At 38.2% G+C, this 24,201-nt stretch overlaps 3 protein-coding genes and 1 long non-coding RNA gene across 7 annotated transcripts in view; 2 read left to right on the top strand and 2 right to left on the bottom strand.

Moving 5' to 3' along the window:
- LOC126872854 (chloride channel protein 2) overlaps positions 1-1,931 on the bottom strand; it is a 32,736-nt gene extending 30,805 nt beyond the window's left edge. The window contains exon 1 of the mRNA XM_050633057.1: positions 1,520-1,931. Coding sequence (XP_050489014.1) covers positions 1,520-1,579 — 60 coding nt within the window. The 5' untranslated portion in view covers positions 1,580-1,931. The remainder of the gene's footprint in view (positions 1-1,519) is intronic.
- A 1,359-nt stretch (positions 1,932-3,290) lies between these two features.
- Positions 3,291-4,350, top strand: LOC126872896 (uncharacterized). The gene is made up of 2 exons (XR_007692233.1): positions 3,291-3,356; positions 3,522-4,350. It is a non-coding gene; the product is annotated as an uncharacterized LOC126872896 (long non-coding RNA).
- On the bottom strand, positions 4,140-6,265 carry LOC126872888 (synaptobrevin-1-like). Of its 2 annotated transcripts, none has more exons than XM_050633110.1 (3): positions 6,098-6,265; positions 4,657-4,976; positions 4,140-4,581 (listed from the first exon to the last, which is right to left on the bottom strand). In XM_050633110.1, the coding sequence occupies exons 2-3, from the start codon at positions 4,970-4,972 to the stop codon at positions 4,538-4,540; spliced, it is 360 nt and encodes a 119-aa protein (XP_050489067.1). In that variant the 5' UTR covers positions 4,973-4,976; positions 6,098-6,265; the 3' UTR covers positions 4,140-4,537. The 2 variants fall into 2 exon arrangements, with proteins under 2 accessions (XP_050489067.1, XP_050489066.1); XM_050633109.1 differs by lacking the exon at positions 6,098-6,265 and adding an exon at positions 5,345-5,500.
- Positions 6,266-6,720: 455 nt separating this feature from the next.
- LOC126872884 (neuronal synaptobrevin) lies at positions 6,721-23,898 on the top strand. 3 transcript variants are annotated; one of them, XM_050633106.1, is made up of 6 exons: positions 6,743-7,004; positions 11,931-12,148; positions 13,721-13,800; positions 13,885-13,936; positions 14,784-14,842; positions 22,660-22,899. In XM_050633106.1, coding segments are annotated over exons 1-5 (366 nt in total). In that variant the 5' UTR covers positions 6,743-7,002; the 3' UTR covers positions 14,798-14,842; positions 22,660-22,899. The 3 variants fall into 3 exon arrangements, with proteins under 3 accessions (XP_050489061.1, XP_050489063.1, XP_050489062.1); XM_050633105.1 differs by lacking the exon at positions 22,660-22,899 and adding an exon at positions 18,357-21,690 and having other exon boundaries at positions 6,752-7,004; XM_050633104.1 differs by lacking the exon at positions 14,784-14,842 and having other exon boundaries at positions 6,721-7,004; positions 22,660-23,898.
- Positions 23,899-24,201: the final 303 nt, after the last annotated feature.

The following is a 24,201-nucleotide window of genomic DNA, read 5'->3' as shown; positions in this document are numbered from 1 at the left end:
TCTGCTTGTATTTCTTTCGAGAAGAACCTTGCATAATGGCAATCGTCGTATGTTTCTTTTCGCAATTATCCTTTTCGTGAATAAGAAGACAAGAGAAACGGAAGAGGTCGAGAAAATGGCAAGCTGCCCCGGAATTTTGCAGAGGGTGTTTCGAAAGTGACGCGACCATTCGAGGACGCAGTATCTTCGCGCTTACTATAATACAAGGTCTAAAAATCCATGGCGAAGTTGGCAGACACGACTATTATTATATTGTTGCAAAATCAAGACTGCACGTGAGGGTGAAAAGAAGAGAAAACGTCATTAGTCAGGCGAATCACGCAGTCAAGACGAATTGACTTTAAAATCATGTGGAAATGTCGTGATTTTTCTAAGATAGAAACGTACAAGAACATAATTTATCGTAAATTCCTAAACGCTGGTTTAATATAAAACCTGGATTGAATCTTTAAAACTTTCTAGAAGTAGTTTAATGTTAAAGACTATTAGCTTATTCCGTTACTACTCGTTGAAACGGACGCCAGTCAGTTGAAACTATTTCCACTTCATCTACATACGAAATTCCGATAAGAGATATATTAGGTCACACACATTCTAGCCGATTCTTCGTTACAGAATCTACTACAATTTCAATCAACTTAATTTCAATATCTTATCAATATCAATATTGTACTTTTATTTTTTATGCACGAGATGTCCCATATCTGTTTTCGTTCGTCAGATTTCGTCTTCGTTTCTCAAAAAATACCATGCGACTCTCTCATAATACCGAATGGTTCGTAACTAACCAAACTCTGCTAAACGATAAACACTGTTCTACGAGTTTCTAGGAATCCCGTGGAATCGGAACAAACAGGCGAATCCCCTGATAAGAGATAGCTTAAAATTGGATGGAAGAGCATCTATAGGTTTGAAGTTTTCAGGCCGCTGACAAAAATGAATATCGGATCATGTCTGAAGCATCACGATTCACGGCGATCTATGCCATTCTATGCAAACAAGCGCTTGCCTGTGACGATTCCATAAATTAGCGAAGACCGATCGCTCAGGTGGTGATCAGCTGACAATCAGCTGAGAATGGGTCGACGAGAGAGCGTGGGCACGGTATTCAAAATGCACGCGAGAAAGTAGACGAGCACGTGGTGTCTCTCTGTCCTCGTCTCAGATACAAATCCCGCTCCCAAGCGAACTATTCGCGGCTAGCAGCGCACCGCAGCCAAGAATAAACATGAAAATAGGTTCGCAACCCTTACTTGGCGTCGCTTTCGCCTAGCCCTCGTCACTATAAATCATATAACGAAAACAATCAACCATATCTATCGTACAATTCATAGTAAATCAAGCTGGTTCGTCATTCGCGTCGAAGATTGATCTATTGCATCCAGTTTTCTCTTAAGAATGAAAAATACCTCACATTGGCCGAACGTTAAAGGAACGAACAAGTGTTAAGAATTTAAGAAACAAAATAGTACGCACTGGAGATAGTCTGAGGAGTAAAAATGACGGGAGATGAACTTACCAATGTGTTTTGATATCCCAGACCATATTCTTCGTTCGCCTCGCTGCTGGACGATGCCATATTGGATCTTCAGTTGGTCGAAGATCGTGCACGATTCGATTTCGAAACTTAATGAGACGCGAGAGGATCGGAAAATGGATAGCTCGATAGAAGAAGTCAGGGTAAATACCAGTTAGATCGAAACTTCACTAATGGTTATTGGTCGTTTAAACCAGGCGATTCTTTCTTCCTCTTCCTCCCCTGTCTCCACGGCTTATCGTGCACGATCCCCGCTTTGGACACATTTATCGTCTTCCCTAGAACGATCTTCGAACTTCTTCAGCCAGGCATCGACCACCATTCGACTCGTTCGCGTCTCGCCAACTCGACGATACTTTCGCACATGTACACCAGTACAAAAGCACGATACCACCCGACTGTTTCGTTCGTTCCTCAATACATGTTTATAAAGTAACAGATAAGTGAGTTACACGTGGAACTACGTAAACGCCGAAGACGGAATCACGTTTCGTTATACGGACGACTATGGACAACTATCAGTTTCGTCGCAGGCGGTTTTTCTCTTCCGTTATTCGACGAGAAGTATCAGAAGAGGCTGATTTACGAGATTTCGTTGTTTATCCCGCCTCGATCGCGAACATTCCAACAATTAATCGTATCGTGTCACGAGCAACAGAAAAACAATTAGTTCCGAAAACGACGCTGTGTATCTAGGTAACGCGGTTTCAAACACGCGCACGATAGCCACTAGCCGCTCTGAGACGCGCGTCGAGACCGGGTGCCGAACTACCAAACAGAAAGAAAAACAACTAGCCCCACCACACGCTGCCACGAAAATCCTACGATATACACTGCGCCACTTTCGCGTTCTTACTCTGATTTTCGTGAGGACTTTCGCAAGGAATCTTCTCCATAAAATATTGTTCCATCCGCGATTCTCTCGTTAGTTGATTTATGAGTTAAACGATCCTTAAAATCGATCGAAAAGTGGTCAAAAGATCGGACGAAGACCGTTGCAAACGTAGGAACAGCGGTTAGCGATCGAACTAATCCTTCGATAATGGCATGGCCCAACAAATTCGCGCTGAAGAAATCGTACAAGATGATTTTCTTTGAAAACTTTCACTCGTTCCACAACAGACTCATTTCCGCTATTCGTTGTTCGACGAATGGGTGTTAAGAGGTAAACGATCGAAACGGTTCTCAGTGATGGAAACGATTCAAAGGATCCCGAGGGTCGTATGACCTACGATATCGGTGACACGAGACGCGCTTCCCAAGCGACTGTCCGGTTGGACGGTCGTCAGCCGACTGATAGGTGTATGAATGAAGCGACTGGGATTTCTGCCTCGGTTTACAGGAAAAATCGGAATCCTGTCCCGTCGGTTGACACTATTCAACACGTGACTTCGACTTCGCCGTTGTCTTAAACGACCATTCGATACCTATGATTTCACCGTTTTCGTCGGCATAACGCGACAGTGATTAACACACTGGTAAAAATGATTCGAAACGATCGAATATCAGAGAATAGGTACTGTTGTTAATCTGCAACGAGCTCTAAGATAATTCGACCGGCGTATCGATTCGTACGATACACTTACGCACTATCTCTTGCACGGTCTCCGGCAGATGTAATTATGTAATTCGAGTTAACTGGGATTGCCTGAGAACAGTTGACGCGCAACGGAAGCTTGTTCGTTCACGAAATATTCCCATTTACGGCACGGAATGTAACGGAAGTGTAAGGAAGGAAATTACGAGTTTGGATATCCACTCCACGAAAATTTGTGCCTGTATAGCTTCTTTGCATTGACTCAAGCTGCAAGATAACACGGTGAATAGTTAAATGACCGAGTGAAAAAGGAGAAATAACGCGCGTAGCTGACCATTTTATTCTCTTGTACCGTTAAATCCTTCAATCGCGATCACGGACATCCGACCTTGACCATCGACTTATGACGCGCTGTCTCTCCCTTCAAAGTTTTGGTATTACTTGCAGAGCCATTCGACCGAGCTCTTCGTCTTTTCGTTAATTGGCCACCGACGATGCACTAATTTCATATCGCCTGACATTTTGACCGGTCGGGTCAAATGATCGAAAACATTGACTTGGATTGTAAACCGAGCGAGTCACCAAGTGCGCAGACGTATACGTTGCCTACGTATTAAACTCAGCGAGGTGTAAACATGATTAATTATCAGTTTCACTTAAAAACAGTACGCAATATGATTTGAAGAGACACAGAGAGCAAGAGCAGGAAAGTTTGTGAACTTTCTACGAGATAGAAATTGGATTTGTCTTCGGTAGAGGATGATACTAGGGAATCGAGTTTCACCGAATTCGATGGTCTTCGTGTCACTTTGGCTTCGAGAAGCATGACGGTATTCACAGGAGAACGTTAGTACATGAATATTTATGAGCGCGAACATTCTAGGTACGTAATCGCGATAGGCTTTGAAATCGGACAGTCGCATTGGCGGTGGATCGAATACCTTTTTTTATCATTTGGCATCGGTGTGCTTACACTACGACGTGGAAATCACACGTGGGATCGATGGGCGTTGATATCTGGAGGGAAGCAAGGCGAAACGGAAGCCTGAATTATATTAAGACCGATGAAAAAAAGTATAAACGTTATATTATATATTATATATCATTAATAAATGTACAATGTACAATCGAAACATTCTAACAAGATAAAATTATGAAATGTATTGTCCATTTACAGATTTACAAAAGGCCACCCATATTAATACTGTAATTATTATGATAAATTGTGCGTTTGAATATATTTAAGTCTCAAAAATATATGTATTTTATCCCTTGATCTTTCTCTTTTTGTCTGTGCTACTTTAATCGCAAATCCTTTGAACAGGACTACGAGTCGTGACTTTTCAACGATTATGTTATTTCTAAGTTTGTGTGAGCCCAGCCCTTACTCTGCTGGGATAACTTTCATTTTTGGATATAAATTAACAACCCCAAAGCATTATATCCCATTTGGTACAATGCGATCAGTTAGAAGAGGAATTGTCAGATGAGCCTGATACAGTTGAAACTATTGTAAACATTAAAAAATATTTGTTTAAACCTGTAATTCAATATTACTACTACGTTTATAAATATTACTCACCAATGATAATGATAAGAATAATCACGCAGATGATACCAATGATGATCATCATTTTAAGATTTTTCCACCAATATTTTCTTTTTAATTTTCCTGCCTGTTGCTCAAATTGGGTCGCTCCCTGTTGCAAAGCATCAGCACGATTCTCCAGTTCCGATAGCTTTTGATCTCTTTCTAATACTTTCTCCACATTTACTTTCATTATCCCCACAACCTCGTCCACGGTTGCTTGTGTTTGTTGCAGCTTTTTAGTGGAAGGTGGTTGAGAATTACGAGGAACACCTGCCTCTCCATCTCTGGAATTGCCACTGCCGTCCATATCTCTGTAACCAAAGAAATCACATGAAATAAATATGAATACATACATAAAGTCAGTTTTGATCGATAGTTTAAAGCAAATTTTAATATCGGCTTTTAGTAAATTATAATAATATGCACTAACTACTGAACACACCCATAACCTCGAAATTCGCGAGATATTTGTATGAACGAAATTCATCAACTAGAATTTTGTACATGTTATAATTTTTTAATAAATACTATATAAATGTAAAACTATCGCTAAAGTAATAATAATATAATACGATATACTAAAATACGTACGTCTGTTTACAGTTATGTGATATGATTTTATTAAAAATACTGATTTGTATTACATTTTAAAATAGGAGAGAAAGTAACGAAAACTTACATTAAGATGAAGGGTTTATAGAAAATTTAATAGAGATGTGAATTGTTTAAAAATGATGACAGCTATCACCAAATTTTGCTTCGATGACGAATACACTTTACAACTGTACATGACATACGATAAAGATGGCGATGCCCATGACGTCACATTTATTATGAACACTCTTAGGAAATAAGCAACAGAAGACTAGATTCCTTTTGTAATCTAATTTTTAATTTACGAGTTACTACTACGAGATATGATCATTCGGTTCAGACATTTTCTACAAAGTAGATTTTCAAAATTACAGTGATGCGAAGTTCAAATTCAAATCATGCCTGTGCTGCCATCTTAAAGCAATTATGTGCATCATACAAGCATTTGAAAGTTTTGACATTTCTTTCTACTCTACTTTGTATTAGTCTAAAAGTTTATGATTTTATGATATATGCTTTAATTCTGCTACGACAACAAATATTCCTACCTACTAATAAATGACACGAATCAAGCAAGAAAACATATAATTTTCATTTTTGCAACGCAAAGTCTATAAAAGATAACTGCAAAGAATAAAATGCATAATTATAAATGCATCTGTAATATTTAAATACAAATCACAGCGGACTGCTTATTTAGCTTCAAAATGAATAACAGATACCAGCAACTTGCGCATATATTAGAATGATTGAACAATGGTAAACTATCGTTTCATCTTCCTATAGCTATCTATACAATCTTCTCGAATCTCATAAAATATACGTCTCAAAAACTCACCAAACGAACGATCCATCTTGCGTTTTCCTCCGCGTACTTTCGACATTTTTGCGAAGCAAAATTCACGATGGCACCCTCGGCATCGCGACAAAAATCGTAACGAGGACATAAATAAAACATCTTGCGGATGCTCGTGCGCGTATTCTCATCGCGTTACCAGGACCGTACGAACGTACCTCGCGGAAGCGTACTTCCATACGAAACAAAAATTTATCCAATTTCACGCAAAAATCGAATCTTCAAACTCCTGAAACAAGGCCTCGCAATGAACCTTTGCATTTCTACCGTATGCACGTTTTATTCGACCACAAAAAAACGGTAACAAGTATCTCAGTTGCGAAAGGAATAGATTGACAGTGCCGGTCGTTGGCCTATTTCCGCGATACAGGAGTCCGGGTTCTCGAAAGCCACGTTAACGTCCCTGATTTACATTCAGGGTGTGTTTGCGCATGAGGGTTGCAGCTGACTCGCGTTTATTGACTGGAAATATCCGTACATGCGCGTTGCTTCCTATTCCAAGCCACGACTCGAACTTCCTTATTCGATACATCGATTCTCGTCTTCTAATCACCAACAGGAAAATTTCCTTTATATCAACGTTCCAGGCAATGTATCTCGTATATCGTCTAATTAGACGACATTTTTTATCAATTCGATGATTAGCGGATAGGAAAGAAATTTACGAGAAGGTTAAAATTGGAAATACGAAGGGGACGATTCGAACTGTTCGAGGGTAGTCGAGATAACGGTGGAGCGGCGGCGCGGCGGTGCCGCAGGAAATTTTATCAATACCGTGGCCGTCTAGTGGGTGACAGTCGCTCGTGAAAAGTACGCGGTCATCTGACGGTGTTGGCAAGTCAGCGGATAGCTCTAGTTCGGGAAACCAACAGCGATTGACGAACAACATGTGAGTAGAAATCTTCACGATTTCCAGGAAATTTGACCGATCGTGTGCTCGTCAAAAAGTGTATTGGCGTTCGAACAAAGCCAACAAGGAACCCGTGTGCACTGGTGATTCCCTGCGAACGGGTCTATATCGAAGCGCCCCGCGAATCTATAACGCTTTCACAGACGGGGACGTGTAATTTCTAATGACGAGAAATTACCATCGGGACCTGTCGAATAAATTCCACGCGATAGAATCGATAGACACTGCCGTATAGAAATGTAAATCTCTTGGTTCTTTACTATCTTCGTCGGTTTTCACGTTGATAAAAGGCAAGAATGGACACGTTGAAAAATCCACGAATTTATCGACGATGTAGATGAACGAGTGAATTTTTATCGATGAATTGCCTGTTTTCGAGACAAGCTCATTTCCATTACTCGGCTGTTGTACGAAAATTTATTTATTTTTTTGCAAGAGGCATTTATGAAAAATTGAAATGTTCAGTTAGTTGGAAATAGTAGTCGTTCTTTATATACGAGTGTCAAAATTAAATTTTGCCCACGTAAAGTTGAACCTGGGCAAACGTTTCTTTATAGAGTAGAAATTGTCACTGTGTGAAATTCGATTGTTATAAGACGGATTTTAAGACGCAATTTCCTAGACCTGTGTCGCCAATCGATTCCCCTGCACGGCCTGTTCGCAGCACACACCAGAATTTCCAATAAAGTGCAGCAAAGCTTAAAGCGGACCATAGGGGCGATTTCTTTTGAATAGTGGAATTGCGGTCATTGAATTCTGGAACTCGATCTCGTGCCTCTCGTCTTTACGATCGAAGTCTATAAGCTTCAGAGAGGGACAGAAACAGCTTATGACTTTACTGCCATCATCCTTATCTGCCATCATCTTTTTCGCGATTCGCGATTTAGTTGCATTTTTCTCTCAATTTCTACTTTGCAAATTATCTCTAAATAATCGTATAAAATTTAAGTTGTTATCGTTAGCTTCTTGATATTCTTCCTCGTGATAATTTCGTAGCACCATGATATTTTGTAAACCGTTTCCTGACATCGATCGATACCACATATGTTTCGACTGGCAAAATCGCGAAATTTCATTAGAGACACAAACGTACTGGTGGCAATCAATCGTGAAACACAACGGACTGTACGCTCTATTCGTAGTTTCTATATTTAGATAATCAATGGCGAGCACATTTGCAGCAATGTTCTACGACTTTGACGAAACAGAAACGCCCGTTTTCCGGCGCGTATCAGGTGTCTGAATGAAAGTAGATTGTCTCAAACAGAGTCAGACGAGATGTGGAATATGGCTCGAACAACAGGTTTAGATGAAACGTGTCTTCTGAACAACAGATAATAAATTAACCTTATCATCTCTATTTCTATACGCATAATATATATTCTTTATTTCCGCTCACCTTTAGGCTTCGCGGTTACTTTCAGTCGCAGACTTTACACAAACTACGAACTTACACATAAACGGAACATATATAAAATTGACCAGAATAATAATCATAACTCACTTTCATCTGTATTTCGTTAAGAAAAAGACTACCATTTTATTTATAGAAAATATTTCCATTCACTTCTTTGAAATACTTTTCTGTTGCTCTTTTTTGTTTTCTTTATGCACTCGTTAACATTAAGCTGTTTAGTCTTAAGCGTTTTATCTTAAAACTTTATCTCAAAGTATAGTACACTCGAGTGTTTCTAATTAATATTAACGAGGTCTACGCAGAATGGTACTTACACGTAGTTACAAACTTTTAAGTGAAGCTTCAAAGAATAAATGTTTAACATATAAATTGCACGCAGAATTGCAGAAAAATAAGCTATCCTTTCGTGTAATCTCTGCTTTTCCAAAAAAGATAACACACGTCATAATATCTCGCGCACAGGGTATTCAGTTATATTTCGTTGACGTCACCTGTTCTTCGATAATTCTAAAATTAGGATATCGATGTGAATATTAAAAAAAAAAAAAAAAAAAATAAAACCGGGAAGCTTTCGAACAACGATGAAAGTTTCTTTTCGCGCAGCTTTTGTGCAGGTTACTGCTCGAAAGTTTGTCAAACATTGATTTTGAAGAGGACCGGATAAAGTATTTCGTGATTCATGAAGAGAACGTGCATCGAGCGATTAAAATAATAATCACGATAACTATTTCGCAGCCGACTCGAAGATAATTCAATAATGACGATAACCGACGTACCTGCCTCAATCGATATATTAATCCGATTATATAAGCCGCTTGAACGCATAAAGGCTTTAAACCAGGTGAACGCTTCCCTTTTCTATCCCGTAACAAAAAAGCTCCTCCATTTCGACGTAAAAATTTTTCATGGGGAATAATTCGCATTCTTCATCATGGGACCTCGTTAATGGTTTTGTTTCTCTTATGTCGCATCCGCGTTAATTAGATCGCGAGTTGCCTTAATGATTGTGAATAAACATCGTATTCAGACTACAGCTCGCGAACACAAACTGATCCTTTGATGTACCGCTTCCTGAGCGAACGTTTGTTGTTCGCTAATGAGTAGACTGTGAATGTCCGTGCAATTTCATATTTTTATAAACGCAACTGAAATAGAAATTTGTTTTACCTACTAAATATTACAACGAGTACTTTATTCTGGATCTTTTCATATATTTTTGCAATTTATAAATACGTAACAAACACGTAAGAATCAGTTTACTGTCCGCAAAATCAACGTTCATTGCTGCCAACGAACACGATTCAAGATTTATTCATGACTTGTGGACGTACTGTGGACGTAGATTAACATCGAGTCTATTCTGAATTACATTCATCTATTCCTAGAGTGGTACTCGACTGAATCGGTGAATCGATCGGCCGTTGCTACTCCGTCGTTCGATAGGCTACCAAAAATAAAATTCGCAACCTCTTCGACCGCTTTTTAATCTGCCATCGGTACTCGACATGTCGGGAAACCCTGATTCACCATCTCGAGCACGCGCTCCAAATCGGAACACACGTAGTTCGCACACGAAATGGTTATACGTATCGCCATTGAAAGTCTCGTTTCTTTAGCTGGTAAAACTCACTGATAACGAGAATGAATAAAATTTTCAATTGCCAAATATCTTTATCGGAATTTCTCTGATTGATAAAAATCAGAAATGAAGAGAACGAATGAAATTTCCAATTATGAAAGATATTTCTTTAGAAGTAGTATCGTTTTGATGCGTGTGTATCGGATATCGTATATGAAAGAGGAAGCTATTTGCGTGGGTGACTTCTTAATTAGTCAAACTAATATAGAAGAAAATGTAGATAGGATGTATGTATGTTCGGAAACAAATCATGAATGTAGCTCTTGGATATCGGAATAAATCGTTATAATTGAAATCGAAACGTGGACAGTAATTCAACGAAACGCTGTGAAATTTTTCCACGATGTTGAAGCATAAAGCCGACGAAACGCCAACGCGAACCTGTCATGATAATTAAACATCCTCGTTGTGTTTGGAATGGTCTTGCCCTGTCTGAAAGATCAATCCTTACGAGATACGTTTGCTCACGTCAATACAAATATCATAAGAGTTCGTATTAGCTTTTCCTTTTCACGTGGTCATGATCCTTGCATTTTTAATAGAATGAAAGTAAAATACGTGAATCGTGTTAAATCAAATTTGTTATCTCGCATAATGAGAGAAACGCAATGAGATCTTTTATTAGAGTTAATTATAGAATTCGTTTAGAATTCGAAGGGGAATCCTAGTATTTGCGTCTACGTGTCTCGAGTCATTTCTTTTTCTCTGAAGAATATTTAATACACTGTATCGCGTTCTTAGAAAGCGATGATAACAGAACGAGATGATATCATAAGCAGACAAAAGCAGCTATACGACGAACGTGCAGCTTTCACGAATGTGTCACGAACTTTGGCCTTTCGTATTTGCCACCGCCCTCGGTTCGATGGGAATATCGCAGTATCTACCATAATATAGAGAATCGAGTCGTAATATCTACGAACAGATTCTGAGAAACACTATAAACGTTATATTCAACACGTGAATGCAACACGTTTTAATTGATACAACGTATCCATAGCCAGATTTAAAAGAAACGAAATATACAAGTGACGATATAAATTTGATATTGATCGATGAATTTTGAGCAGACCGAACCAAACGAAGAATAGAAAGATCATTATGTCAACGTGAAAGAATATTTTATTACAAAACCTTCTCGTCGACGATATTTTCACGAGAAATTCAATGCACGAGTAGGTCACCATCTGATTCTTCTTGGAACAATGACGCAAATTTGATAACAAGCCGTGGCAAAGAAGGCAAACGAAGAAAATAAAAGAAGTATCAGATTAGTCGTTTTTAAGACTGGATCCTCCCTTGACGAGCGCTTATCTCGCAAAGAACAGTCTAGACACTTTAAAATTTCTACTCGCCCTTAATCTTCCAACGCGTGCATTACTTCCTCTATCTGTCGTTCAATTTCCTCTCCCGGAGGTTTAACCCACCAACGATAATGAGACTGAAATTTCCATTCATCGAGAATATTTTAAATATTTTTTCCTCGAAGGAATTCGATCAGGGAAAGCTAATAGAAAATTTTTGAATCGAATATATAAAATTTAATAGATACTTTGGATCGCGAATAGATCATAAACGTACGAACGTTATTTGGATAGTGAGAAAAGCATGGAATATGGAAAATTTATATGGCTACTTTAAATCGAATAGTAAGTGATGGAAATTACCTGGATAGCGAGAGAAAAATGATAAACGGAGAAAATTTATAGATATTTTAGATCGAATAGATAGCAGATGATGAAACGTTAAATTTATAGATATCTTAGATCGAATAGATAGTAAGAACGATGAAAATTATGTGGCTAGTCGGAGAAACATGATAAACGAGGAACATTGGTGATGATTGCAGGGCCACCGAAGGCGGTCTAGCACCTGATGCTGCTGCGGGTGCAGGTGCAGGTTCTGATGGAATCGTCGGAGGTCCCAGGACGCCTCAGCAGATCGCCTCGCAGAAACGACTGCAGGCGACGCAGGCGCAGGTAGATGAGGTCGTTGACATCATGAAAACGAATGTTGAAAAAGTGTTGGAACGTGATCAAAAGCTCTCTGAGCTCGATGATCGAGCAGGTAAGATCTGAACTTTATCTTTCCTTTATTTCTGCTTTATATTTGTAAGATATTCCCTGACAAACTTTCTGAAATGCTTCGAACTTATGTCTTAATAATAACAACATAATAACAAGGAGTGCAATGGAATTCCATGTATTGAAAGGAAATGTCAAGCTAATGCTTAATCGAATCTAATTCTTTGAAAAAAGATTCTTATTACGTAACAAAGAATTACAGACAGACTACTGATTTATATACAAATTACAAATACAAATACAAAAAATATTTCTATGAATACAATTAAAGAAATAAGATTTAAATAAAGAATTATTTTACCTATTGAACATAGTAAGAAGCGCCTTACTTTTTGTTTATTACACGCGTTCTATGCATTCTCCTATATGCAAATTAATAAATATATAGAAATCTGAAATCTAATTATAGAGAATCATTCAGTCTTATTACATAAAGTATTTATCCCCTGATAGGTTGACATAAATGGAGTTCCGCTTTAAAAAAACAAGCAGCAACTATGTGTTCGTATGAAATTTAAAAGTTTAAATATCGAGTGCCGACGAGTCATAAAAGAGAAAAACGAGGGACGGTAACTAAACGAAAGACACGTGATGTCCTCTGTGTCTGGTGTTTTGTACGTGCATCGTCGTGATATCCAACGAAAGTTTTCACAGGAAGAATGCCATAATGGTTAAATGGGGGGAAATGGAAATACACACAGCGCGATTACGAGCGCACAAAGCGGCGGATTAAGCCGAAGGACGAGTTGTTCGCTACGTTTGCTCCAAGGATATTCTCTCCATTCATTCTCGCACGGCATTAAAGTAGTTCGACCCTGCGCGTCTCTCTGCACGCTGATATCGATTACTGTGACGCTCTGGAATCGATGGCATGTTACGGGACTACCATCCTCGATCTTTCTCCCTGCATTCAGTTTGATCGTTATCCGGATTTTTCACCGGTCTCGTGTATCTAATTTTTCACACAGTTCAAACATGTCAGAAAATTGAAGAATTATTTAGAAATTCGTTGGATGTTTCAAATACTTTCTTAATTCTTTTAAGGAAAATATTTAGTGTAGCGGAAGACTTCGTATTTTTAAACCCTACACTTTAAAGTATTTTATATTAAGAGAACGTATTTTTAAATTCTATGTTATAAAAAAAATAGGAATGAAACTTTTTATAATACAGTTAATTGAATTCACAAGTAAATTATACGCTCGTTACCATATTTTGCATAATGTATCGAGCAATTTTTCGAACTGATTTAGACGCCGATCGAGGACTCATTAAAAAGGCAGGCAGAGTAATCACATGAGACGTTAGAACAAAGTATCGTAAGATGAAAGCATATGGCACGACCAATGGCACGACCTCCCTCATTTTAGTCATTTTTAATAATAATTAATAAAAGTTTCACGTCGTTGTATTTCAAGCCCGAACAACTTCGTCCCAACGCCGTTTACAAGATTCTACGGACTCTTAAAATCGAATGCCATAGAAATAGCCAAAACTTCTTGAAAGTTCATGAAACGTGTAATTCTGTTCTAAAAAAAAATGTGTCCTTTTTTAGACGCGCTTCAGCAAGGAGCGTCGCAATTTGAACAACAAGCAGGAAAATTGAAGAGGAAGTTTTGGCTACAAAATTTGAAGGTAATAGACCCTTCTATTTAATGATCTTATCGAAATATTCGTTGAATTTAATTCTTTACTCCCGTCCTGCTTTCCTGCTTATAGATGATGATCATCATGGGCGTCATCGCACTAATCATATTGGCCATCATAGTTGGTAAGTAATTAGATTCATAGATGCACTTATTAAAGCTAATGACACTGCCATTGTAACTGTCTAAATGTTCTGTGTCATACGATCGATGTATCTCGCCAAGATTTAAAACGACCGGGTCGGCGTTAATTAAAAACGATACTCGATCATCTAAAATATTATTAATACCATTAATATCAGAATATCAGAATATCAGAATATCGCTAGTATATTATCGTATCGTGCTATATTATTACACTGGCAGAATTTCCCTGATAACATAAACGATACAAGTCTCGCTAAATTTAAGAATTTAATAATAGTCTAAAGAAGAACCGAATCGGTCGTTTCTGGTTAATGTCTTTGCGTCTACATTTTCGTGTTGAAAAGAGGTCTCCGTCACCGAGATCATATTGTGCACGACGCAAAGGGACGATGATATCCTTTGAGTGAAGTGTCACCAATAAACTTGCACGGTTGATCGGGGAATTCCTTCAAGCATCCCTTAGGAATTCCTCGAGCTGATAAAATCTTGTCGACAGAAGTGTCACCGTGCTTCGCTTATATCGTAACTTATCGATCATTGTTTCTGGTAAATTGAAAAAGACCGAAGAAAATTATTATGACGGTATTAAGAAAAAAGCCAAATAGACTTCTATTTAAACGATATATATCAATTAGTCCTCGCGATTGATCGAACAGTCTCGTTCGACGTGATCGCCATTATTGAAATGATTTTATTCCTCTCTTTCGAGGGAATGATCCCTCGAACTCGCGGAAGGAAACTGTTCGTAGAAGATCGAGAAGGATCACGCGCTAATATGCTACTAATCTAACGTGTGAATTCTATGTGTTTTTCTTTTTCATCTAGCGAACTTCATGTAGACGCGCTGGTTGGTGGAAAAGATTTGTGTGTGAGTGGGTCTGAAGGTAGACAGCAACAAAACTGCGACATTGCGTATTATTGTTATATCTCTGTCTCTCTCTCTCTGTCTCTCTATCTCTCTTTCTCTGTTTATCTGTTTCTATTTTTTTCCTATTTTTATCCTTATCTGTTCACGTAGGACGTGTGTACGAAATACCTGTATACGGATATGTATATGCCCGTCCTCGTTGTTCTATCTCACCCAAAAGCCATATCCCGTATCCTGAAATTTCTTCAACATGCGTACATATGTTCTCCTGCGAATGTTCGCAATTTCATAAGAATCTTTCTTGTTGGAACCTTAACGGTGGAAATTACAGCGATATTATCGTTTCAGTAGCAAAATTTTCACTCTGAGTAAAATCACTAAACTGCGTGTATTTGTGCATTAATCCATAATTTTACGAAAACAATCAAAAATGTAAATTTTACCTATTAAATATTATAACGAGTACTTTGGATATTTTATATGTTTTTGGTATATGGTTGTTTTAGCTGCTTCAACCGTATGACATTACGCGCGTTCTATTTATTTCTCCATCATTAAATTTCGTAAACCATAAATGCTAAAAAAATCACGTTAACGACGTCGTTAAGCGATCCAACAAAAGACATGGCGAGAGATGCTTGTGAAATTGACGCTTAATCATCGGTGTTATATACATATTGTCTGCCTGTAATAGGTACTTGCTGGTGTATCTGTCACTATCTGTATTTCCCCTAAGAACCGCCACCGTCCTTCGAGGCTCGTTGTATATTCATGAACCACTGATTTCGCTGTGCTCTGCTCCAATTAAGAATCACAGATCACGCACGTTCGCTACCATCAGAAACGAGAAGGAAACCGAGGAACGGTGTTTCATGAATTCTCGACGAGAATCTCTAATCGTGAACCAATCCTGATGTGTCTCTTCCAATGCAACACGATCCAGAGCAGCGATGCCACAAACACGAACGTTGGAGGCTTTGAGAAAGAATTTAAGTTACGAGAATAATCGATGTTAAAGTTGTTGGTCAAACAAAGAAACTTCCAAAGTATCTGAAAAGTTAAGTAACATGTTGTAAGTACGCGTCTTTTATCGATGCATTTAAACTCTATGGCTCTATACGTTGCCACTAAGATCAAAGCCTCCGCGGTTTCGTTTCTATGACTCTGTCGCGACAGGACCTCGTGTTATTGGAAAAAAAAAGAAAAAAAAGGAAGTTAAGAGAGAGTAAAAACTTAAAAGGTGTCGTTAACGGGGTCAAGGCGTATTTTCGAAGAGGAACGCGGTGATTTTTTGAATTTTTTCAAGACGTTCCACAGCAAGACAATCAGCTTGAAACCGCGAACAGAAAAACGTTTTGAAAGCTACGCAACCATTCACCCAGACCCGTGCCTCGTAATTACTGTTATGTGTCTGTCTGTACATTTTGGTGGCATTATCCCCTGTCTTTCTTCCGAAGTTAGTCCCAGCCAGTGATTTTCAATTTTTTGGTGGTCGAGTAAAAAACGAGATACATATGCAAACGAACAAAAGTGCGACGAGACTCGTGTAGCCATGTAGTCGCGTGGAAAAAAGAGCAGGGAAAACGAAAATTAAACGATAATGTGCGTGTCGCGTGCAGTGAACGGAGATAAAAACGAGCGATAACCCTTGAATACCACCGAGAAATGAAAACACACGAAAGGACAACACCACAACGACAAATTGACAACATTGACAATTAACAACAACAACAAGTACTATATATATATATATTGCTCCTATGAACAACAAATAAGAACAACATCAACAACAACAGTAACAACAAAATCGAAAGAGACTTCTATAAAAGCTTTTATTTCACTCCCTCTCTTCTCTTCGGTACGGTAAGCTACAAATTTTACTGATGCACTTTATCGATACCAATTCTCTTTTTCAATATCTTTCTCTTCTTCTTCTTCTTCTACTTCGACATCGTACAAGGAGACAAGAATTTTTCTCTTCTTCCGGCATACTGGTTCTAAGTTTAATATCTTATTGAATATCTTCCTACGCGCAGAAGTGAAAATATCTCTCAATTTCATAATCTATATTTTTCCTTTTTCTTTCTTTTCAAGATAGAAATAAATAATATTCCATAGATCACCGTAAATAGAATCTTTTTAAGAATTCGATCAATTTCTGCGCGCAGCTTATAAATCCAAACATTTTGCATATTCGATTCAGCATGAGATTCTATAATACTTTCTTTCTTTATTTATTTATTTATTTGGCCACGTATCGATCCTGTTTATTTCCACGAACTCCAACACCGTTCCGGTATATACATTTACATAACAATATATATGATAATTATATGAATGTAAAAATATCTCGAATGCGAATATTTCTTTCAACGAAACGAAATATTTCTGGGACGATCTTCATGCTGTTTGCATGTTTCTCGATGCTTGTAAACGATTATGGGGCATGTATTTTTTATGTTTTACCTTCAATAGACACATAGTTTTTCGCCCGATCGGGAAACGTAGAGATGCATGGCTTCCTCTGGTTATCTACTATACTATGTGCTACATTACGAGGAGAAAAAGTTCGATGGAACGCTTTTATCGGAGCTTCCAGTGAATTACAATGATCGTTATAACGAGAAACGTTTTCACGAGGGAAAAAAAAAAATATGGAACGATATCAAACGATATCAAAATAAAAGTCACAACGATAACGTGCAAGAAGAAAAACGCGATAATGGTGTTCGGTCTTTACATCGAACGATCAGTGTATAGACACGAATTTCCAAGCAATACTGGATGTTAAATGTGATCGTAAATTGCATGCGATTTGCTTATGAAATATTATATTATATAAATTTATATTTCTATGTCTGAATATGCATTTAAGGAGTAGGCTATTAGATGTGTGTATCATCGTGGACAAGGTGTAAATTTCATGTTACAATAGAACGGAAATAACTACTGATTTCTTGCGCCTCTGAGCGATTAGATCGTCCGATTAAAAACGTCTCTACCTACATACTTCGCGCCGTATCGTTTCAAAAGAAAAAGTTCGCCATTAATTAGTACGCTATTAATTGTTTGCTTGGAGTCAGTTGTTTTTCTGGCATGTTATAGCCACTAGAGCTTCCTACTTTCTTTGGAATAAACGTGGCACTCAGAAACCAAACTGATCGACTGATAATTTTTCAAAAATTCCCTACTTTTGCATAGAATATATCAGAGTAACGTTCAATTTTCCAAAATTCAATCGATTAATCTCCGATGAAGTTGATTACTTTGGCTTGTGTGTGACTCAGGTTTCATTTATTTCTCCCATTTTGTCCGATCTTTATCGAGAAAAGCTATCTTTGTCCATGATGATCGTAGACTGGCATTCTGCATGCGAAGAATACCAAAAAAAAAAAAAGAAAAAACTAAAAGATCGAAACGAAACCAAGCGATGTGACTGAAACGTCCGGCAAGATGAAAGATGTTGCAAAACAAAGCGGTCGCTTGGAAACGGACAAGGAAAAAAAACAATCGCCTGTTGTTCTTTTCAGCGAGCGCCATCGGCGGCAGCGACTCGCAAAACTGTACACGTGAGTAAAATTAAGGCAACAACAACAACAGCAAAAAAAACAGAAAACAAAAGCAACCAACAGCGAAAGGAAGACGAGTGAACAAACGGCGGGGAATTTGAACGTGTGAGACGAGTTTGAGACTGCGTTACAATGAAAGAAAAAAAGGATGGAAAAGGATACACACGATCGATGAGCAACAAGTAACAGCAACAATAGGAAAGCAACAATAAGGAAGCATTGTACGATAAGATCGAAGTAACCTAAAGAAGTGGAGGAACAGTGGTAATAACGGGTGATCGATGAGAGTATCGATTATTGATAGAGGTTCTTCGATCTTCCAAGTTCGGCAAAACTCAAAAAATAAAATCAGAAAAAAAGAAAGAAGCGAAGAATAAATTGAAATGTAAAGGATATGTTATATCGAGGAAGAGAAGATCGAAGAAGAAGAGATCTAAACGATTGCGGTTCCGTTTGCAATTCCGCCATCATGTTCGAGATCCAAAACGATGCTTTCGATTCGAACACGACAGTGGACTCGATCAAATTCGTTTTGTCAACGTTTCACAAATGGACGAAGGCCGGCCGCGAAAGGAGGAGACGCACGATAAAAAGAGCGAATGGTTTACAATTAGAAACTTTCGTGGATCGTTCGTCTAAGCATTGTAACCGTTACATCGACCGATAGCAAAACGGAAAAACGGTGATCGTACGGAATAGAGAAGAAGAGGATGTAATAACTGATCTAATAATTGATCGATTCTTGCCTTCCTTCGTCCATCCTTGTGAGCTAATCCGCGCTAAATAAATGAATAAAGGAGAGAGAATAATTAATGGCCAGTGTGTACAAAGAGAAGAAGGGAGTTAGAGAGAAGATGAGGAATTATCGCGATACAGGGTGTCCGTAAAAACTAGCAGGATCTTTTCGACGAAGGCAGCGTGTCGTAGGGAATTTTCATTGTGTCCCCCTTCCTTCCGTAAAGAAGTGCCGAATATAAATAAATAAATGTGTGTATAAATGTATATCGACGTTTACTTTATAAATAAAACATGTATGGCGAGTTACGAGGAAGAGCGTACGATCCAGGAGAGAAATCGAGAGAACGCGGATCTTCCATCGTTCCAAACCATTTTGTGATTCTGCTTCGAGACTCGGGCTTGTACAACGATAGAACGAAATCATCCGTTGTTCGAAGATTCTTGTCCATCCCTTCCAATCTTTACGATCATGTAATCTTTATTGCCAAACGCTTCTCATTGTCGAGATCTCGCTGCGTTTCCTTTCCGATCGTTTCATTCATTTTTAAAAGACGTTTCGCGATAAAATGTATGAATTAGGATTAAGCACAAGGGAAAATGACGAATATCGGTAGGACTTTTACGCTTCTGAATATCAATTAAAAGTGGGAAGATCGGCCATATCACGCGTGGATCGTACGCTCTGCTTGTAACATATATGTACATCTCGTATTGTAAATAATATCATTTCTCCTTCATGTTCGTTCGATTATGACCAACTGCTAATAATTAAATAAACGACTCGAAAAAAAGAGAAGAAAGAAAGATATATGATACCACGGTGAGAAACTATGCAAGATAGTGAGCGTGAGAGCGAGAGAGTAAAAAAACAGAGCGAAAGGGAGATCGAGAGAAAGAAAGAGAGTCACGTGCATTCTTTGTTCTTTCGCGTCCGTTATCCTTCCATCTAATCGGAGAATTAAATAAGTAGAAGAAGCCTGCCTTCGTCGAAGATGGCAACGAAATGTTTTCGAGCAACCTGTGCGACGAAACGAGAAGGCGGACAAGATTAAAGAACAAAAATAAAGAGCGGAAAAGAAATAAAAAAAAGGAAATAAATACAAGAAAATATGAAATAAAATAATGCTATGAGCGAGAAAAGAGAGAGACGCATCGACTTGCTCGAGGCACCTACGTAGGTTCGTTTTAAGGCTTGAAGAATTATCTTCAAATGTTATGTATACATGTTAATATTAATAATAATAATAATAATAATAACAATAATAACAATAACAATAATAATAATAAATAATAATAAATACTAATAATAATACTAATAATAATGATAATAATAATTATGATAATAATAACAACAATAACAATAATAATAGTGCAGGATAATATTTAACAAGATAAAAACCGTGCAACGTGACCACCGTGGAATCCATTGGCCATTTCGAAGAAACGAAACAAAACGGAAAAGATACACGGTATGGAGTGTCGTCGATGATCCAAGACAATGTTACGAAGTCTACTCTATGCGCAGAAAGTTGAAAAAGTTTAAAAGCTGTTGCTACAGAAGACGTTTTTATTATATTGCAGCATACTTGTGCACTTCGTTTGCAGAATTTCTACTCGAATGCTTACGTACTTACGTGCTTAGTGTACGACTACTTACAACGTACAGAAGTGCATTTCTAGGATCATTTAAAATACTTGTAACAAGTTTGAATTTATACCCCTTTTCAACTCGAAACAGCTACACTCGTAGATTACAAGCTTTCGACATTTTTAGAGAAACATTTTTGTGTATAGAGATGATTTTGACTGAAATGTGTCATCGTTCTTCGTCGGCACTTCGTACACGGTTCCACAGAGGAAACGATATCCTCAAAGTTTACCACTATCAAGTCAACCACTATATACGAAAGAAAGAATCCGATGAAAGGAAGCGCATTCAACGGCACGACTTCTCAGGCAGCTCGAGGAAGTCGTCGATGGTTTCCCTTTCATTTCACTCGTTTACTCTTGTGTTCATCCGTGTTCATCCATCGAACGAACGAACCATTCCAATTTTGGCATTTAGAGTCCATCGAGTCCCTTCCTCCGCGTATATCCGTTTTACTTCTAAAAAAAATTCATTCATTTGGAGAGAAAGAAAATAGAATGATGGAATAATCAGCTACGAAATCGGACTTCTTCCAAATTCTGTCCTCTGTCAGTGGAAGCAATTGTTTCTTCTCCTTCTTTCTGACAAGATTCTAATGATTCGTTGAAACTACGCGAAGAAGGGGACCAGAAGTTGTTAAACGCGGAATAGCAAGCATTATCGATCGTTGGGGGAGAAGGAGTTTCAGATAGGATTCTTATTCGAATCCGAAATCATAGCGTTTAAATATGGTTAGATTGTGTTTGAAAAAGGAAAGAAAGAAAGAAATATAAAACGCATAACTGTACGTCATGCGATACCTTGACCGTGTGCGTGTTAATTATTAACGACGATTATGATCATGATTATGTTGCTTTCAACATTGTACAGTATCGAATAAAAATTACAGTGCGTGGTCAGAAAAAAAAACAGACAGCTGTAGAGAGCAAACGGAAAGAAAAAGAAGTGGAAACTTCCTATGCGACTCTGTTTTGGGTACGATCGTGTTAGGGATGCCTTTTTATCATTTTCTATTTTCCTTTCCTTTCACGTTCGACGAAATTCCACCTCGAAGACACTGTTCTTCTAATAACGAGAAATACGAGGTTCCGAATTTCGATCACGGTCGTGGCCAGAAAAAGTCGACGTTAATCGATTGAAGTTGTCAACCTAGAAAAATATCTCACCGTTAACCACGGAGAAAAGGAACCATTTAGAATCTAATACCTATTTAACTCCAATAGGAGGTAAGAACTCTGAATATACTTTCCTTATTCATTTTCTTTTCTATTCTCGTATACTTCTTTTTACCAAAAACAATTGTCATCTAATCAATTTAATGTGTTTCAGTTGTAAATGTATATCGGTGTTCCGAGAAAATCGCGTTTATCATTGTGATTCAAGCGATCTACAAAATTACAAGTCGCAATTAAGATCAATCAACCCTTGCCTGTGTTCAACATACATTTATTACATTCGTCAATCGCCAATAAACAGACAGATACATAACCCCCTTCCTCCTAAATTTCCGTGCAATTATTCGAACATAAGTGGACATCATTACCATCTAATATCTTATTAAGTTTCCCTTATTGAAGGTTCTAAAGCAAAGTGCTTGTTGGCCTAACTTTAAAAACCAAAGCGAGAAACTTCTCACGTCGTATCGTGTTAATCTAACAATAAGAAAGACCAAAGTAAACAATACTCGTTACATTGAATTTCCTACTTGCGCTCGTCTTTTTACTAATTTCGTTTTTCCCTAATCTTTAAAAAGATATACAAAATCGATATATAGATCGAAAAATGACGTCCTTCCATCTCTCTACTAATTTCTCAATTTCTGTTTATTCGACGATAACGTATTGATCGGAAATAATTCGTGCGATTCCGTTTTTGCAGCGAAATTCATGCCAGAATCGACACCACCGCCTCCAGCCTTTGCCTACCCACCACCAAATCAGATTCCGGGCCAAGTTGTCGCCGCTGGCGGACCAGCCGCTGCACCAGGAGGTGTAGCCGGCGGAGCAGGCGGTGCAAGCGGATCACAAACCGCTGGTGCAGCGTTAGTTGGCAACTTGAACGGCATTCACAGCGTGATGTAAAAAAGAGATAGAAAAATATACACTTCTCCGTACCGTACCGTATCGCAATAAGAATTTTCCGAGTTAACCTTAAGCGGGCAACGTGAAATCTATTGGCTTGAGAAACCAAGTGAAAGAGCATTTTAAAAAGAAACAGAACATAGAGAGAAGAGAAGAAAAAAGAAAGGAGGTTCCAATCGAGAAACCCGATCGTTAGACGCGTGACCACGTTGAACCGTATCCAAAATTCAGATCCCACAATCAGCACAGGTTTCTTTTCGACCTCTTCAACGAGATAGAAGAAGAATCGAATCTTCACAAGAGTCGGTGAAATAAACGTTTGATCGAGGAACGAACAGCTAACGCGTTAACTGCCGCGATGCAATCCACGAACATGAACAAAACCAATACAATAATCGATTTTGCTAAAGGTGTTCTCTGTTTCGATCAAGCAAGCGCCGCCATTTATCCTTTCTGTCGTATTTATCGATCGCAGTGAGTACAATCCAACCGTAAAGCCCGTAAAAGAATCACAAGATAGAGACGCGTGGCGCATACTGTTAGTTCCTTTGTGCAGTTAATGTGTTAAAAGGTACGCTGCTGAAGAATGAAAAATAAAATCGCGAGTTCCATAATAGCTTGTAGGTACAGTCTCCGTCTGTTACTATACACTTCCTGCTCGGTGGTGAGCACTTAGAGAGCCGGTAGGGAAGTTGATCGACCCTCCAGAACGTTTATTTCGTGAAGAAAAGATAGCAATCTGTCTAGGTATAGATTTTTCTGTATATCGTCGTCGACCTCGACAAACTGGAAGATTTAACTCGATTCGCGTAATGGTAATCCTAGCCGAAGAGTTAGTAAGAGGGGAAACGAATGAACAAAATACGGGGGAGGACAATGTTCACGTGTCGGTGGACGAACATGTGTATCTACGTATATACGTGTATATGTACATAAATTATTACGAATTATCGATGTAAGATTGAACTATACATATATATGTGTATATATATATATGTGTGTGTGTATATATATATATACATATACATATAAGTAATGTGACTTATAAATACGTAGTAGATATTGCGACGAAAAAAGAATGACAAAGAAAGAAACCGACAGAGAAGCAGAGAGAAAGTGAGAGAGACTGTTAGCCTGACGTTTTATTATTCTTTACTTGGCACTGTTCATAAATGAAGATTAGCAATTGTTGTTCTGAATGGAAATTAATGAATGCATTAAGAAGGATGATTTCCACGTTGATTCGTTTGAACGATTCTTCTTTGTGGATCCTGTTTTCACGGATTCGGATAATTCATCTTTAGTCCCTATTTACAACCAGCTCTTTATTAACCAGAGA

Source organism: Bombus huntii, chromosome 14, assembly GCF_024542735.1.
Source record: "Bombus huntii isolate Logan2020A chromosome 14, iyBomHunt1.1, whole genome shotgun sequence".
In the NCBI taxonomy this organism is placed as follows: Eukaryota; Metazoa; Arthropoda; class Insecta; order Hymenoptera; family Apidae; genus Bombus; species Bombus huntii.
This window is presented reverse-complemented; position numbering and strand designations above follow the sequence as displayed.

Excerpts from the sequence above, each read along its gene's own strand:
- LOC126872884 (XM_050633104.1), top strand. Across the intron at positions 12,149-13,720 it reads TGAGCTCGATGATCGAGCAG|ACGCGCTTCAGCAAGGAGCG; the intron begins GTAAGATCTGAA and ends GTCCTTTTTTAG. Across the intron at positions 13,801-13,884 it reads TTTGGCTACAAAATTTGAAG|ATGATGATCATCATGGGCGT; the intron begins GTAATAGACCCT and ends TCCTGCTTATAG.
- LOC126872888 (XM_050633110.1), bottom strand. The coding sequence starts at position 4,972 with ATGGACGGCAGTGGCAATTCCAGAGATGGAGAGGCAGGTGTTCCTCGT. Across the intron at positions 4,582-4,656 it reads TATTCTTATCATTATCATTG|TTTCAACTGTATCAGGCTCA; the intron begins GTGAGTAATATT and ends TGTTTACAATAG.